Source organism: Petromyzon marinus, chromosome 26, assembly GCF_048934315.1.
Source record: "Petromyzon marinus isolate PM22_M1 ecotype Great Lakes invasive population chromosome 26, UKy_Petmar_22M1.pri1.0, whole genome shotgun sequence".
In the NCBI taxonomy this organism is placed as follows: Eukaryota; Metazoa; Chordata; class Hyperoartia; order Petromyzontiformes; family Petromyzontidae; genus Petromyzon; species Petromyzon marinus.
The window spans coordinates 6,494,848-6,511,695 of record NC_133692.1 but is presented as its reverse complement, the minus strand read 5'-3'; the positions used below and the strand labels follow the sequence as shown (position 1 = coordinate 6,511,695).

At 51.2% G+C, this 16,848-nt stretch overlaps 1 protein-coding gene across 1 annotated transcript; it reads right to left on the bottom strand.

Annotated features, from left to right (window-relative positions):
• Positions 1-2,526: 2,526 nt before the first annotated feature.
• On the bottom strand, positions 2,527-10,164 carry LOC116946217 (actin, cytoplasmic 2-like). The gene is made up of 6 exons (XM_032961214.2): positions 10,062-10,164; positions 6,588-6,745; positions 5,563-5,802; positions 3,589-4,027; positions 3,160-3,341; positions 2,527-2,878 (listed from the first exon to the last, which is right to left on the bottom strand). Exons 2-6 carry the CDS (start codon positions 6,711-6,713, stop codon positions 2,735-2,737), a joined length of 1,131 nt encoding a protein of 376 aa, XP_032817105.1. The 5' UTR covers positions 6,714-6,745; positions 10,062-10,164; the 3' UTR covers positions 2,527-2,734.
• Between the last annotated feature and the right edge of the window lie 6,684 nt (positions 10,165-16,848).

The following is a 16,848-nucleotide window of genomic DNA, read 5'->3' as shown; positions in this document are numbered from 1 at the left end:
GCAATGAATGCACCGAATCAATTAAACCATCGTTGAGCAGGATAAAAGTGGTGGTTAGGGGGGGCTTTCCTTACCGTTCATTGCTCTGCGTCTTACTTTCCACACATGTATGTTGAACTTCTTTCGCACCGTACGTAGCTAACCGTGCAAATCGGAAGTGCAACCAACACACGGGCCCCTTGTGAAAGGAATGAAATGTGCCCCCTTGCCCCCCCCCCCTATCTCTGTAGTGTGGGACCTGCCCCCCAACCCACCCCCATTAGCCCCGGATCAGTTGCACCACCCGTCCCAATCGATAGCCTTGCGACCGTCTAAACATACGCGTCACCATAAAAGTCTATGGGTCTAAGAAAGTCGATGGGTGTTCGTGGATATACACACACACGTTAGTATCGGCGCAAGTCTATGGGCATCTATAAGCATGTGTAAAAGTCCAAATTTACTCTTGTCGATTACAAAACACGTTGTACGGCATGCACACGAAACACAAGGAATGGATTTAAACGTATAATTAATCTCATGTAGATGCCACTGGTTCTTCACGTTCTGCAGATGTAGATGCCACCACCACCATCGATTGTGCGGCGGTTTAAACTTGCGACTCCATCCGAACAGGCAGCTGGACATTGACAGGTTTTTTTCTCTCGTATCTCCGAAAGTTAGGAAGTCTAGTATCTGTACAAGTTTCTGGATCCCCATACAAGCCGTTGGCAATGTGCACAAGTATTTTGTGCTCTATGCACGCCTATGGGTCTCAATGCACGCCCGCGGGTGCCCAATTATATCTATGGGTGTATGGCAGTGGGCCTCAAATGGGCCACGGTGCAAGGGATGAAATGGTTCCTACCTTCCCCAATTCCCTTGCTCTTCATAACCCAGCAGTGGGCACCTCTGCTGCAGTTTAGTGCCTGTACACTTCAATATTTACACCACCGACCCACTATGGCTGTTATGAATTTCCACATGACAAGCTCGCCTCAGAGCTATCATTCGTGGCCTGGTCACTTGTGAAAAAGCCAATAGATGTGGGCGTTGCCCGAGAATATATTTTTTTAGCGACGTGCTTACCCTTTCCATAATTTGCACTCCTTTCGTGTTTTTGTATTGTAACTTTCCAATCCGCCCCCAACTGGACATCTGAAAAAAGCTTTACTAGCTTAGATTCCACAAATATAAAGATCGATTCCCCATATAGTATTAGGGCAAGTGCTTGTTAACGGGCATGTATGAAGGCTGGCACTACACCTAGCCACTTATGCATTTCAATTTCGGATGTTTTGACACACCAGGTACTCGTGAAGGTAGTCGACCACGAAGAGGCTCAAGACCAGTTCAGATAAGGCACCACTTCGTTGGTGGCCACGAGTGGAAATTGAACTTGGGACGCCGGTTGTGTAGTGCAGTGTGCCAACCACAAGACTTATCCACTCCCCGCACCATTTCACAACACGCAACGTAAATCTTTGCAAACGTTTATTATTTCCAACTTACAATTTGCATAGTCTCATGCACTGGAGCATTGGTCAGACAAAGAATCTCATGGTTTCCGCAGTCAAATTTTACAATACACGTTTAAAGGCGAGTAACAAAAAATAACTTTCGGCTACAAAAATGTACATCAGGTTTTTTTAAGATTCAAAACAAAAACCAAGAAAAAAACGAAACAAATTTGGAGCTGCTCACATTGACAGTCGGGCGGGGGGCAACTACAGAGGGCTGCTCAGTGGATGGGGGGCAATTTGCCCCCCCTGGTTCTTGCAAGAGGCCTCCCCCTTAAAGTGGCACTGCCACCTCCAAACCTCCCCCCCACCCCTATGAACCTCTGGGCAGCCCTGGCTATGCGTGACGTTGCCCAAACAGCAGGTTCATAAACATTCAACAGGGAGATGAATTTGCATTTACTACAACTTAAATACTAATTCAAATAATAACAAATAAGAATAAGACAATAAAACAAAAGACAGCTTTACAAAAATCGTATTGATGATCGGTCATCGTTAGCTGGCATCGCCATTCCTCTCACGCTCGCTTGGGGTTGCCACCTCCCGGGTTCCAACCAGGATGGGTACACCACGGGAGGAAGAATAATAAGCGCATCAACGCTGCACGTGGATGTGTCGTCACAGAGTGCTGCGTTGTTGGTTGCAATGCAACCAACAACGCAATGCAACCAACAAACCTGGACGTTTAATGTTCCGGGGACTGCTACCAACCCCACTTCACCCCCAACCCATAAAATGGATCAATGGTCCTGGTAAAGATTTGTTTTTAAACCAGAATAGGTGGCAACCCTACCTACAACAGGCCTCCCTAACACGCACACACCCCCCCGCCCACATTTAAAAAAAAGTAGCGAGTTGATTTGGACTACCACGATCTGCTGACATTGTCAGGAGTGGGTAGAGGGGATACGGTGGGGTGGGGGCAGTGGAATGAGCAGTTTCCAGTAACATTTTTTGGCAGAGACGAAAACCCCCAAAACGGCAGCCAAACCGCCAGCCACCAACTCTGCGGTTGTCACTTTCCCCCCCCCCCCCCCCACTTTAAAAAGCAAAAACAACATTTCGGCAGAAAGTTTTTTTCCGTCACAATGTCAAATTGGGTGCCGGGGGCCAAAGGGGGAGGGGGGGGGTTGGAGCAGGTGAGGGGGGGGTGTTGCGTTTGGAGAGATGGGGGGGGGGCGGCGGGGGATAACAGGATGGGTGGCTCTTTGGTCCGCTGTGGCGGTGCCTGTCTAGAAGCACTTGCGGTGGACGATGGAGGGCCCGGACTCGTCATACTCCTGCTTGCTGATCCACATCTGCTGGAAGGTGGACAGCGACGCCAGGATCGAGCCTCCGATCCACACAGAGTACTTGCGCTCGGGGGGAGCGATGATCTGCGAGAGAAAAAAAAAAGAGACAGCGGCAAGGCCGCGGACAGCAGCGGTTAGTGATTGGTCCAATCGGCACATTTGGCATCCTCGCCACCGCTGAAAATGAGATGGCAACGGGGGAGGGTTGCAGTATTACACATCGCAAGGGTGGTACGGCAACAACGTCACTTATGGGACCAGCTGGGCACGGAGGTGCAGGCGAGTACATGGAGTGATACTGCAGCAGAGCCATGCGATCGATCGGCATTGGGCCCCCCCGGTGCACAGAATGGAATCGGTAGTACCTTGATCTTCATCGTCGGGGGCGCCAGGGCGGTCACCTCCTTCTGCATGCGGTCGGCGATGCCAGGGTACATGGTGGAGCCTCCGGACAGCACGGTGTTGGCGTACAGGTCCTTGCGGATGTCCACGTCGCACTTCATGATCGAGTTGTACGTCGTCTCGTGGATGCCGGCCGACTCCATGCCTGTGTGGCGAGAGACAGGGGGACACACGCAAGCAGGGTTGAGTCGAGAGCGCAGCGCAAAAAAAGGCAAAGCCTCATGTGGTCCATACCGAGTCACGTTGGAACTGCTCTAGGGTCTGAGATCGGTTTCCTTGCCTGGAGGCATCAAAATCTACAGCTCTGATGAGACCAACAATAGGAAGGGAGGTGGGCAGGGTTAGTGGGCAGACACAAACTCCATCCATTGCCGGCCAAAGGCCCAGCTCACCGAGGAAGGATGGCTGGAAGAGAGCCTCGGGGCAGCGGAAGCGCTCGTTGCCGATGGTGATGACCTGCCCGTCGGGCAGCTCGTAGCTCTTCTCAAGCGACGAGGACGACGCGGCGGTGGCCATCTCCTGCTCGAAGTCGAGCGCCACGTAGCAGAGCTTCTCCTTGATGTCGCGCACGATCTCACGCTCGGCCGTCGTGGTGAACGAGTAGCCACGCTCCGTCAGGATCTTCATCAGGTAGTCGGTGAGGTCACGGCCAGCCAGGTCGAGGCGCATGATAGCGTGGGGCAGCGCGTAGCCCTCGTAGATGGGCACCGTGTGCGAAACACCATCGCCCGAGTCCATCACGATGCCGGTGGTGCGGCCGGACGCGTACAGAGACAGCACGGCCTGGATGGCCACGTACATGGCCGGGGTGTTGAAGGTCTCGAACATGATCTGTGGGGGAGGGAGAGGAGACCCATTTGTTAGAATGCGCAAAAAAACTTGACCACTAGGATCAACGTACGAGTTTTTGGTCGCAAATCTACTACGACGGTCAATTAAACTGAACGGCGTCAGCGAATCCCCCAAGGTCCTGTTCGGCTTGGTCCTCCGCTAGGCAGGTTGATTGCCCGAGGTTTCCCTCCCACGTTGTACGAACTCACGGATTGGCCGAAAAACACCTTCAAATTAAAAAAAACCCAAACGCAGTAGGACTCGTCTGATAAAGTCACATGACTCCATGGCTTTCCTGGATAAATATCGTACAAGTAAATTCCTGACTATGCTGTTGATTTTTTTAGTGCAATGCCTAGCCATGTCCACCAGGTGGCGAGACAACTCCTGTTAGCGTGGTTGTGAACAAAATCAAGCGCCATTTGTGGAGAACAAGATGGAAAAAGCAGAAAATACGTCTCCCCTCACATATCCATCTCGTCACAAAAATCTAAAAAGTATTTTCTTATACCGCTTCATGGGTGTGCATTCAGGAGCAAGCAAAACTCTGGACCGGTTTCGACATGCATCTCATCAGCAGAGCCTCGGGTCGTAAATAAATTATGATCAATACTAATAGGCTGCTGGTTCCTTGTGCTAAAAAAGGACTTAAGACTGCGATTAAAGTTTTTGCGAGTGCCAACAGCCGGCCAAAGCCGAAAACACGTGACAAAGTAAAAAAATGACATCAGATTACTGAGCAATTTACAAAACCCATGCATAACGTTTTTTTACCCCCCTCAAGATCGGAGGCACAAACGTTGCAATTGTTCACAGCAAGGTCCCGTCCACGCGAGGTTAGTCAAGAGAATGACAAAACGCACACGAGAAGGGCGTGAGTAAAGTTAAAAGGAGATGGATGCACACGGCAAACAAAGGAGGCAAACAACATTGAACAATCAACAGCAGGCAAATCAAAGTGGGGAAAATGAAACCTTAATGTAGAAAGGTAGGCCACAGTCAGCCTGGAATCTGCAGAGACCCAAGGAGGTAATAATGAGAAGGAACAAAGACAACAATGATCAGTCGGATGGGTCTGCGCACAGCCCCCTGCTCAATCTGCTGGATGAGGGCCTCCTCATAACCATGTTTGGGTTCATCTCTTCCATCACGCTGCTCAGTGCGAGTTGGTGACGGCAGGGCGACGCAGGAGCATGGAAGCACAGTGCAACAATGCATTGTTGCTCTACACAGGACTGCCCACAAAGCCTGCATCCACCTAGAGGCCACAAAGAACAGCAGCAGGGAACACCCGGAGCTTCCAAGTGGAGCGCATAGGCCAGGGTAGTTCCTACACAGCATTCTTTTCGTGGCAGACAAAAATAATAATTGCCGCTCGGCCAATTCTAAGGGAGACCCGGGTTCTGCCAAAAGTAGGCGTATGAAAAAAAATTGGCCATTTGCCACGTTGCATTCTTCATCTGGGCCTACCAGGAAGAACCTCAGGGCAGACCTGGTACCACTGTCAATCCAGTCAAAAATTCCCCTGGGCTCACCTGGGTCATCTTTTCACGGTTGGCCTTGGGGTTGAGGGGGGCCTCAGTGAGCAGGACCGGGTGCTCCTCGGGTGCAACGCGCAGCTCGTTGTAGAAGGTGTGGTGCCAGATCTTCTCCATGTCGTCCCAGTTGGTGACGATGCCATGCTCGATGGGGTACTTGAGGGTAAGGATGCCACGCTTGCTCTGCGCCTCGTCACCCACGTACGAGTCCTTCTGGCCCATGCCGACCATCACGCCCTGTAGGGAGAACGCGGCAGGCACACGGTGAGGATTTGGTAAGCGTTTGAGGGTATCTGGGGAATTGGAATTGATGCATGGTGATGCCGGGACGTTCTGCAGAGGGTGGAGCATTGAGCGATAATAATTTATTATAGCTATTGTACTGCCGCTCTAACGTGGAGGTTGGTGGTCTTTGAAGACATCCTACCCTCTAGCCCTATGTGCTCTGCTCACCGCTACCACTGCTGTAGACCCACAACCCAAACCCTGTCCAGGGAGAGGTCTAAAGGGCATGGGGAGGGACATGAGGAAGGGGCGGGTCTACAAAAGTTGAACTTCCTTGTTGATTTAAGATAAAGTAGAATCAAATACGTGCAGCAGGAAGCTGCTTAACCTGAGTGATGCAGATGTTGCAGGCCAACCGGCATCCTTCAAAATTGCAGAGGAAAGTCCTCGGGGGCTGAGTGGGCGCATCGCATGGGCGTGGGGGGTGGTGCGTGGGCCAAGCGGGTGGACAAATTCACGCGTGTGGATGGGCCAGGGAGCAAGTGTGGGCGACTGCACGAGCGGCTTGAAAGTGCCTGTGCGTGCGTGCGCATGCCCGAGAGTGCCGGCTGGCGGGGGTGGTTCAGCGTTAAGATCGTGCGAGTTTGACAGTGTGGGCGGATGGTTGAATGGGCGAGAGAAACGCGTGTGGCTGGGCGCGCGAGGGCACTTAGTGGGTGGACTGGTTGGGCGAGGGAGCAGCAGTCCAGCAGGCCAGATTTGTGGTGGGTGGGTGGGGGGGGAAAGGAGTCCCTCACCTGGTGGCGGGGTCGGCCCACGATGGACGGGAAGACCGCACGGGGCGCGTCGTCCCCGGCAAAGCCGGCCTTGCACATGCCGGAGCCGTTGTCCACCACGAGCGCTGCGATCTCATCGTCCATCATAGTGCCGGCTGATCGGTGCTAACCACAAAGATCTGTGTGGACACAAACACAATTGGACAAACGGGATAAGCATTCGTTAGGAAATGTATGGATAACAAACACAAACCCCACCCCCCCCACCCACAAAGGATCCCCTGTATAGACTTAAGACTTGTTTGGTGCAAGTTCCTGTTTGGGAGCAGCTATGAATGCCGGCACACGAGGGCGAAGTTGGCCAGCATCACTTCCCGTCCGCCTACTGGCGATGTTGGCACATTGCTCGAGTTAATGACGTACAGTACACCTCATTTTAGGCCGAGTCAACCCAGTGGGAGGCCCAGGATCTGCTGAGATAGTCGGTCACCGATGCTGGCCGCGAGTGAGATTCGAACTCGGGTCGCCAGATTCGGATTAATCCGACGGAGGTAAAGGATGTTGTTTTTTATTATGCAGTTTTCGTCCCTGTGGATAAACTAAATGTTGCCGATGTAGTTTGTAACCACATGGGAAAAGCCGCTGACGGTATTTGTACAAGCGGCCACACGATGCCGATTAAACTAAACGTTTAAAAAAAATAAAAATTACATGCCAAAATTTGCATACTAAAAGACGGCACCGTTTAAATCACCGTACACCGAAGCAATTAAGGTCTTAACGAATGATACCCGGGAATTAGACGACCTAACCATTAAGTTGCAATCACTACTTTAAATGTATTTTAACCACACATTGCTGCTATGAGCAAAAGGGGTTTAGTGGCAGTCATTTTATAATTTACTTTTTTATGAAGGTAACATCACCGATTAATGTGTAAAGGTTGTTGATCACATGCCGTATTTGGTGCATACACCGGGGAGCAAGAATAAAATAAAAATTTACAGCTGGAATTATTTCGGAAAAATAATAAAAGTCGACCAAATTCGTAGTCGATTGCCCGCGGCGCCTTGTCAAAAGGGCGGGAAACCGCCTACAGGTGACGCCCAGTGGTGCTACGTCACCAAGCCCCGCCCACCACCCTCACGTGTTGTCCAAACGAGTCGAATAATCGAACCCGTGGCGCCTTGACAAGGGCGGGAAACCGCCTACAGGTGACGCCCAGTGGTGCGACGTCACCAAGCCCCGCCCACCACCCTCACGTGTTCTCCAAACGAGTCGAATAATCGAACCCGTGGCGCCTTGACAAGGGCGGGAAACCGCCTACAGGTGACGACGCCCAGTGGTGCGACGTCACCAAGCCCCGCCCACCACCCTCACGTGTTGTCCAAACGAGTGGAATAATCGAACCCGATAATCGGCGGAACGCCATTGCTTGAATTATCATCAGCCCCCTCGTATATAATTATACGACACGATAAACGTCCACGGCCCGTGGTGAAAAGAGCATTTACTAATATCACAAATTCACCCAACTATTTAAAATAACTCTCGTTCAGTAAAAATGGGATTGTTACATATATAATTAGGCTTCTCGACGTATCAAGGGCCACCGTTCAAAACGTCACCCATTTATCTAATTCCGAAGTCTACACGGCATAGATCATTTTTAGTATTTATGAAACACTAACATCGCCACAACATCGCCATCCCCCAAATACTTTTAAATTAAAACATCGATTAATAATGTTTCACCCCGGCACTAATGAACAGGCAAACGCACAAAATGGAGAAACCCTCCCACGTGGTCACGCGGTTCAATTTTTGTATCGAGCAGCTTGGGGCGCGGTCACCGAGCCGCGAGCCAATGGGAGCGCAGCGCCTCTCGATGTGCCCTTGTATGGGCACAATGAGTCAGCAGCCACGCCCGAAACGTCGGAGAGGAACACCCCCACCCACCCACCCCGCAACCTCACCACGACTAGAGAGGGCTAAAAAAAAAAAGCTTATGCAACTCATTAGTGGAACTAAACCCAAAACCCATTCCAAACATTTTATATTTATTATTGCACAACCACGAACAACGCCCTGAAACTGGGGCGTCGGGTTGGATCGAGGTTCGTACAATTGTTGGTTCCATTAACAGCCGAATTTGGTAGCGGATATCATTACCACCACATCCCGACATTGCCAAACCCCCCGCTTTTACACTTCCTTCTGCCAGATTCGTATTGCAAGTCGCAATGTCTGCTCCTTCGTCTCAAACAACCGCCGCAAATCTGCGTTCCAAGCCTCATCTTCGTGGCCACTAGTCGACACGTCCTTTTTTAAATAAAGAAATGTTCCGCCATCACGGTCTCACCACAAGCACCATCATAATCCGTCTCGCTTTCGGGGCTTACGAATTCACCGTTACTGGGAGAGGGCGAGGGAGGGTGGCGTACAGCAAAATCAATATTTGCCAAGGGGGGAAAAAAAACCGGTTGGAGCCAAAGTCCCGGCTATTGGTTACCGGAATAAAGATGTGGGGGGGGGGGGTTGGTGGGGGGCATGTCTGTTTAGGGATGGGCAGGGAGAGTAGGGCGAGGCTGGCTGGGGGCGTGTGGTGGTGGTGGTGGGGGGGGACAGCGCCCCCCACCCCGCCCCACATCTGCAAGGAGCGACCGAGCGAGGCTCCTGCACCCGGCACGAGACGTGACTCGCATTGTAAATCGCCGCTCGGCAGCGCCATCTGCACTGCGCACAGAATCCGTCCAATCGGGACGCGCCCGCCCGGGACTTGTGCGCGCGCGCGTGTATGTGCGCGCGCGCCCTTCACGGGACACCGATCGTGGCAACACAATTTTTTTTGTCAATTTCACAATCATCGCCATCAGCAGCAACTGCATCGGCAGTTGCGCAAACGGCATCGAAAGATTTAGCGGTTACATCTCGGCAGATTTACGAGTTCGCATCATTGTGGGCTGCCATTATCACTCGTCGTTGGATAAGCAACAGCAGCATACAGCATACATTTGCGACGCGTTCTCGAACGCACTCGGCTCGATTAGAACACCCGATAATTTATAGAATGCAGGAAGCCAGACGAAAGGTTTCGTCGATTAAATCGAGCGAGTTTAAGAACGTTCATCTTAACAAACATCGTCAATTGCATGCGTACGGCGTTTTAGACGGAAATATAACATTACACCAGACGCAATTCAATCTCGGGGGAGAAAAAAAAGATTGAAAAAAAATCATTTCAGGACAGGCGAGCAGGCAGGCAAGACAATCGGACCGAGAAAAGCCAGCCGGGGAGAAAGGTTTGCGACCCGACAAACAGAGAGAAAGACACGCAGATAATTCGGGACGGATAATCCGAGACGGGCCAGATAATCCGACACATAGCAGCAAGCGGACTTGGAATGATTAAAAAAAAAAGAAAACACGCAATACGATAGTCGCAAGGCAGTTCGACATTCGAGAGAAGGGAGCGGCTCAAATCTCACGTCTCACCGGGATGAGGATGCGTAGCGTTCCGTGTAAGCGGATCGAGTTGGGAGAGCGCTGGGTGATGCGGCTTTGTGTCGCACGCGCTTTTAAAGAGGCGACCGGGCTTAGGAGGCTGCATAAATACCTCCTTATACGGGCATGCATAGCCAGCAGCTCTCCCCATTGGATATTCGACTCTCCACATTGCTAAACTAACCCCCACAGTCACCCTCCCTTCTACCTTCCCCCCCCAAACCGCCTTTACCACCGCACACACACACACGCACACGTATCCCTCCCCCCCACCCCACTTCTTCCTCTTCCTCCTCCTCCCCCTCCCCCATCACACACTCACGCAAAGACAAAGATCCCCCGTAAAGCCTGCCACAGACTGTTGGGGCAAGTGCTGTCAGCGAGCACTTACGAAGGCCGGAACGGCACGCGAGGTTGGGTGGGTGGCCAGCAACCACGCCCGGCCGCCTTTGTGTCTCCACAGTGGCGATGTTTTTACGCACCGCACCAGGTAGCTCATTTGAGGCTGAGTCGACCTAGGGGAGGCCTATAACCGGTTCAGATAATTGTCACTGGGTGTTGGCCGTTAGCGGGAATGGAGTTCGGGTCACCGGGTTTGTAGCGCAGCGCGCTAACCGCTACACTACCGCTCCCCACACACACACAAGCAAGCGCACACACACACAAGCACGCACACACACACATAAACACGCACACACACTCACAACTGTCACCCTTCTCCCTCCCCACATCAACAGCACTGCCACGCCTGACACCCCACGAGACTCGAAACACCCCCCCCCCCAAAACAAAGACAAAGGCCCCCTGTATTGCCTGCGATTGTTATTGGGGACAAGTGCAGTTAGCGAGCACATTCGAAAGCCATAACGACACGCGCACTCGAGGGGATGTTGATTCGTCTTGCTTTCTATCACTGCTCCTGAGCACAGACCCAGAGGCCCAAATGCGCCAAGCAGCCAGCAACACGCAGCACTTTTCAACTTGCGATAGATGAGAATTAAACGCGTTCCTTGAATTGTTTTTGCTAATGCCATGCACTGGCCTGCCTTTTGTCTCCCCGGTGCTGATGTGCTTGACACATTGCAATTGGGATGGCACGTATCGGAAGTGCATTGAGAGACAGAAAGAGGAACACGTGCATTTCAGAGAACACAGGGCAATTTACAGACATGATCCAAACTACAGTGTTATGAGAAGTGGGTTTGGGCGTCACGGCTATGGAATGGATGGGAGTCGGCGGTCTAGAATAATAACGGAATGGCAGCTAAGGGACAGGATGGGACTTCCACCCAAAGGAGACGGAGCGATGAAATCAGTTCGTGTACAGGCGAGAGCTGGGTGAATAGTAGCATCGCAGAATCGTGAGAGGGCATCTGGGAACCGGTCCTAGGGAATTCTACGCCGCCGCCGCCCCTACCTTCTCTCCCCTTTCACCAATCCGCACTGACCGGCGTGGTGAAGTATGGTCAAAGAACCCGAATGACCGACGTGGCACGGAAGAGGCCTTCATCCAGCAGTGGCGTGATCATGACTGACGATGACTACGACGACGACGCTGATGATGCGAATGAACGACGTAGAAATAGTATCGTGAATCCAAATGATTCACAACCGCATCACCCCATAAACCACCCATCACCACCCTACATCAACAGCACGCGTTTGCCCCCCCCCCAACTCCCTAACATTGCTCAATCATTACCATCGCTCAACCGCCCCCCCCATTTATCCACCCACCCATCCACCCCTAGCATTAAGCGTGCACAGGAAGAACCAGTTTCGTTAAACCTGCCCAGACCCAGCCGCCCTGATTAATGGGAGTTCATATTCCGTACTGTACCGCATATCCCGACGAAACCGCTGAGCGTTAGGGGGAGCGCCTCCCGTTCAGAAGGTTGACAGCCTCGCTCAAGGGTGGCGGAGGGGAAGTTGACTTCAGTGCGTTGATTATTAATTTACATTTAGCGACTGAATTACCGTTTTCTGGGGGGGGGTTTTGTACTCGTATCGTGTTCTTTTTTTTTGTTCGCTGTTGTAACTTGCTGACCCGCTCGGACTGGACATCTGTGGAAAAAAAGGTTTCATAGATTCATCGGATTCCTCCAGTCTACATACAGATTCTGATTGTGATTCATTCATCAGCCCACGTTGGTGGGGGGGGGGTCGATACAATTTGGGACCACGTTGCAGCGAAGTCTGCACACTGTGGTTGTCCTATGGATAGACTCGCTCCCGCCATGGGAATGTGGGATGTCCACCAATGGCTCAGGGCTGTAATCTGGACAAGAGAGCCAATGCCTCAATGCTCACTTGCGCGGCAGAAAATCACTTCGATTTTTGTTTGTCTTATCTGAGCAATTCGAATCACGGATTCGTTCCGTGTCTTCCCCATCGCGGTTAAGGATACCGCCTCTAGTGGTTGCAGGGGTGACATGAACCCTGTACTAGCTAACATCATTATCATGGACAGCCATGATCGATCCATTGCTAGATGAAGGCTTCCTCACCCTGTTAGTCATGGGGGTTACTTAACCATACTTCACCACGCTAGTCTCAGTGCAGATTGGTGAAGTTAGTGGGGGGGGGGGGAGGGGGGGGGCAGGCCCATTAAAAAAATCACTCGCCACTGATATTCGCCGTAGCCAGGTATCGAGCTCAGGTCGCAGATGTTCAAAGTGCAGTTGCGCTAACCACTGTGCCACAATTCCACCATAGGAACGCTTCACTGAGCATCCTCGAGCGTCTCTGTTCAGGAGGGTCCTGCCGCATTGAGATGTTTGGCCAATTCCGTTCCTGCAATCGGGAGTTTGGCTTCGCGTGCGAGGAATCCGTAGCAACCGGGACTAGAACCCACTCCGCACGGACTGATTCACGAACCCGCTTACCCCCCACACCTTCATCCACTGGCCAGTTACCAGCTCGGGGGAGCTGAGCACTTTCGGAAATCTCTCCGTGATCCACCAACCCTTGCCTCCAAAACGATCATCGGTTACCGGTGTGCGTCACCGCTCAGAGCACGTCATTATCATCATCATCATCAGCCATCATCTATCCACTGCTGAATGAAGGACTCGAGAAATCACCGCCATATCTCGCGATCTTGGGAGTTACCTGTTCTTCCGGTTATAAGAGGCCCTGGAAAGTAAGGCGCACCCCATCACGTTTGCCCAGTGTAAGTACAGGTCTTCAAATTTATCCACAAAGACAACAAAAAAGATCCCCCGTTTAGGCTTAACAGACTGTTGGAAACCGGTCCAGAGTTGTTTGTTTGGACTGACTGAACTATGCTGTTGAGACACTGGATGTGAAAACCGGTCCAGAATTGTTTTCTTGGACTGACTGAACTGTGCTGATGAGACACTGGATGTTGAAACCGGTGCAGAGATTGTCTCGTCCTGACTCAACTCTGCTGATAAGTTACGGATACCCAGAAGGCCATGCGGCTGATGGGATGTGTGGAGAGACTGGCGTGTCGACTGTTCTGTTGAGCAAACACGTGCGGACTTGTGAACATGAGAGTCGATTTATAATCGATATTATCAATAGACTCATCGTGTTCGCGGGGATAACACCAACCCCGTCCGTGTGCAATTGTATAGCCACGTTCACCAATACCCCGGGGCGATGAACGTGAGCAAATGCGACTCGTAAGCCCATACTTGGTCAATTCTGTGTTGGATTTATCGCGTGACGCCGTGTCTTATGTAGTCTCAGGCGTGTGTAGAGACGGTAATAGGGTCACTATGCCGCGGGCTCCATCTAGGGTCACAGGCCCGGATTTGGGTGTCTCGGTCTCTCCCTGACACCGGCGTAGGTAGGGCAGGGAAGCGGACTCTCGAGGACATGGTCCCGTTGACGGTTAGAGAGAGGACACATGCGGACGTGACCTTTGGGTGAACCTGAGAGGGCACGTGACTGGCACAGGGTAGCAAGGGGGCCCAAAAAGGGGGCTTGAGGGACACGTGACACTGACCCCAGATCCTTCAGGAAAGATCCAGAGGGGGGGCGTGGCTGGAGGCGGAGCGAGGCCACGCTCGGGAGGATAAGAAGGATGGTCGGAGAGTAATCGCGGTTGCATTGTGGAATCAGCTCGCTCGGCTACGTCTCGTCAATCTTCGGTCGTCGTTTCGGTCTTGAGCTCGGTATCGTGGGTCAGGCAGGGTCACTGACTGACCCGGTTATGTAGTTAACCTGTGGTGGTGGTTCAGTATAGTTAACCTGTGGTGGTTCAGTATAGTTAACCCGTTGTGGTTCAGTTAACCAGTGATAGTTATGCAGTGACCCTGTTGGGGTTATGGAATAAAAGTGTTGCCTCCCAGTACAGTGTGTGCCTCCATAGATCACACGCCACGTGTGTTATTATTGTTAAGTGGAGGGGTGAGCGCAGTGGTTAGCACACCACGCTACTATGCACCCGACATGAGTTCGATTCTGACTAACATAAGTGGCGCGTGATATCTGAGAACCAATCCTAGAGAACTCCACCCAGCCGCTCCCAACCCCCACTACCCTTTCACCGAACCGAAGTGACCAGCGTGGTGAAGTATGGTCACACAATCCCCGTGGAAGAGGCCTTCATCCAGCAGTGGATTGACAAACGGCTGTGCGGGTTAATGATGTAGGCGGGGGGTCAGTAATATTGAAGCAAAGTACAGCACAACAATTGATTTGTCTCCACTGCGTTCTGCTGGCAACGTCGTTCCACAGCAGCCTATAGCAAACCTGTTGATAACCGCCCGTTCAATCACTATCCAGGCTCAATCCTGCTTTGCCAGATCTGGCGCCTTCTTGCCGATTCGATTTCCTTCTGTGTCATTATATATAATATAAAAGAGACACTGCAGAAGGCCGGATGGCCGAAACGTACATTTAATTTGGCACACCAGCAACAATAACAACGGGCTATCCATGTATGTATGTTAAAGTTATTTCGCACCATACGTGCTAATCGGAAGGACGGGGGGAACGACAACAAACTGAACACAAAAAAGCAGTTCTAAAGACACGGGCTTTCAATCTGGATGATTTAAAAGTGCATAGCTCCAGTTGCTTCCTAATATCGGAAGGAAGAACGTTCCAGACGGCCGCGGAAGTGCATCTAAAAGCGCGCCATGCAGTTGACCGTCTTTGTTCGATGGCCGGTCAAAAGATGTTCTAATAAAAACGTGGGTTAATTATATAATTGATAGATAGGTCTCCGTGGATGAACTATACTGACGCGCGCATACATTGCTTTGCAACGCTAAATTAACTCCTTAATTTGACGTGCACAAATCTGCAGGCATCATCAGCTGTAATTGATGTTTTTTTCTCCCCTTAAATCTAAGACGTGGCCACGTGTTTGTCGTGAAAGCGAGTGACCATTGCCACTTTAGCAAGGATGCGCTGTATGAACCGGATCATAAGACGCACCCCCAACTCGTGCCCGGTGTCAATATAGCAGAGCTGACACACCCACACACCTACCGGATGATAAGATGCACTCCAAACTTAATAACACTGGCCTTAAGATAATACAAATACATAATATTCCACGACTTGGGAAATGTCAATTCTTCAAAGTACATCATTTGTGCTGTGACAAAGTTTTTTTGTAATATATATGTTATGCAGGCTTTATGTGCTGTCTAGAAGGGCTATTGCTCGAAACGCCGCCTATTTTTTTTTATCTTACGACCACAGTGTTGTATTCATAAATGTGTTGAGATTTTAATATATATAATATTCACAACATGCATCCTGTTCGTCACAGCCTTAGATGAATCGATTCACCGACTACAGTGCCCATCAGCACTAAGACACGAAGGCTAAACGCCGTGGACCAGTAATAAATAAATATGTATTTCAACCATCATTGCCCCACAGCCCACACACGTTTTCCTGTTACTACCTCTTAAGACCCGAAGCGAGCATCGCGACCACTTGTGCCCGGAAATGTTCTTAATTTACCCTACATTTCGTCCGGGGCTGTAACAAAATCAGCCGGAATGCAGCCGAACCCGCCACAGTTGAGAAGCTGAGCGGGAGTTTGAGCCTTGGTACCTTGCTTGAATGGTGGCGACCGCCGTGCGTGAAACAACAACGACACACACTCACACAGAGATGTGATAAGCGACTACAACTAAAGCTACTGCGGAGGGTACATTGTCAGGGGGCGGCCCTGCATCACAGTGAGCTGTTGGACTGTATCATGCTCCCACGTCTATGTTCTTCACCAACCCTCGTTGACCAGCGTGCCCAGTAATGGTCAAATAACCCCGGGTGACCCCTCCCAACCCCTCCATCCACACAGCGTCGGCATGCTCTCATCCAGCAGTGGATTGACAAAATGCTGCACGTTGTTATTATTATAATAACAATTCACCACCTCCACCGCCACAAATGAATGAGATGCCACGATGTGTTGTAAATTCATTCACAAGTCGATTCGTCTTCTCTCTCTCTCTCTCTGTCCCCTCGTTACGAGCACGTTATTTCTTTCTAGAGGGCCCGCACACCGGGCAACCATGAGCCACCCCACGACATGATATAAATAAACGATGAAGTCATCTTGAGAAGAATAATCATAGATTTAAAAAAATAATCGTCACACCCCCACATTCATTATATCAAACCGACACGTGTTTATTTAAAGGGAAAGATCTCCCGTATAGCCTTGACACACTGTTGGGGCAAGTGCTGTTCGCGAGCAACTATAAAGGCAGGCACGCCACACGAGAAGGGTGGCTGGCCACCACCACTCCCGAACGCCTTTGTCTCCCTGGTGGCGATGTTTAAA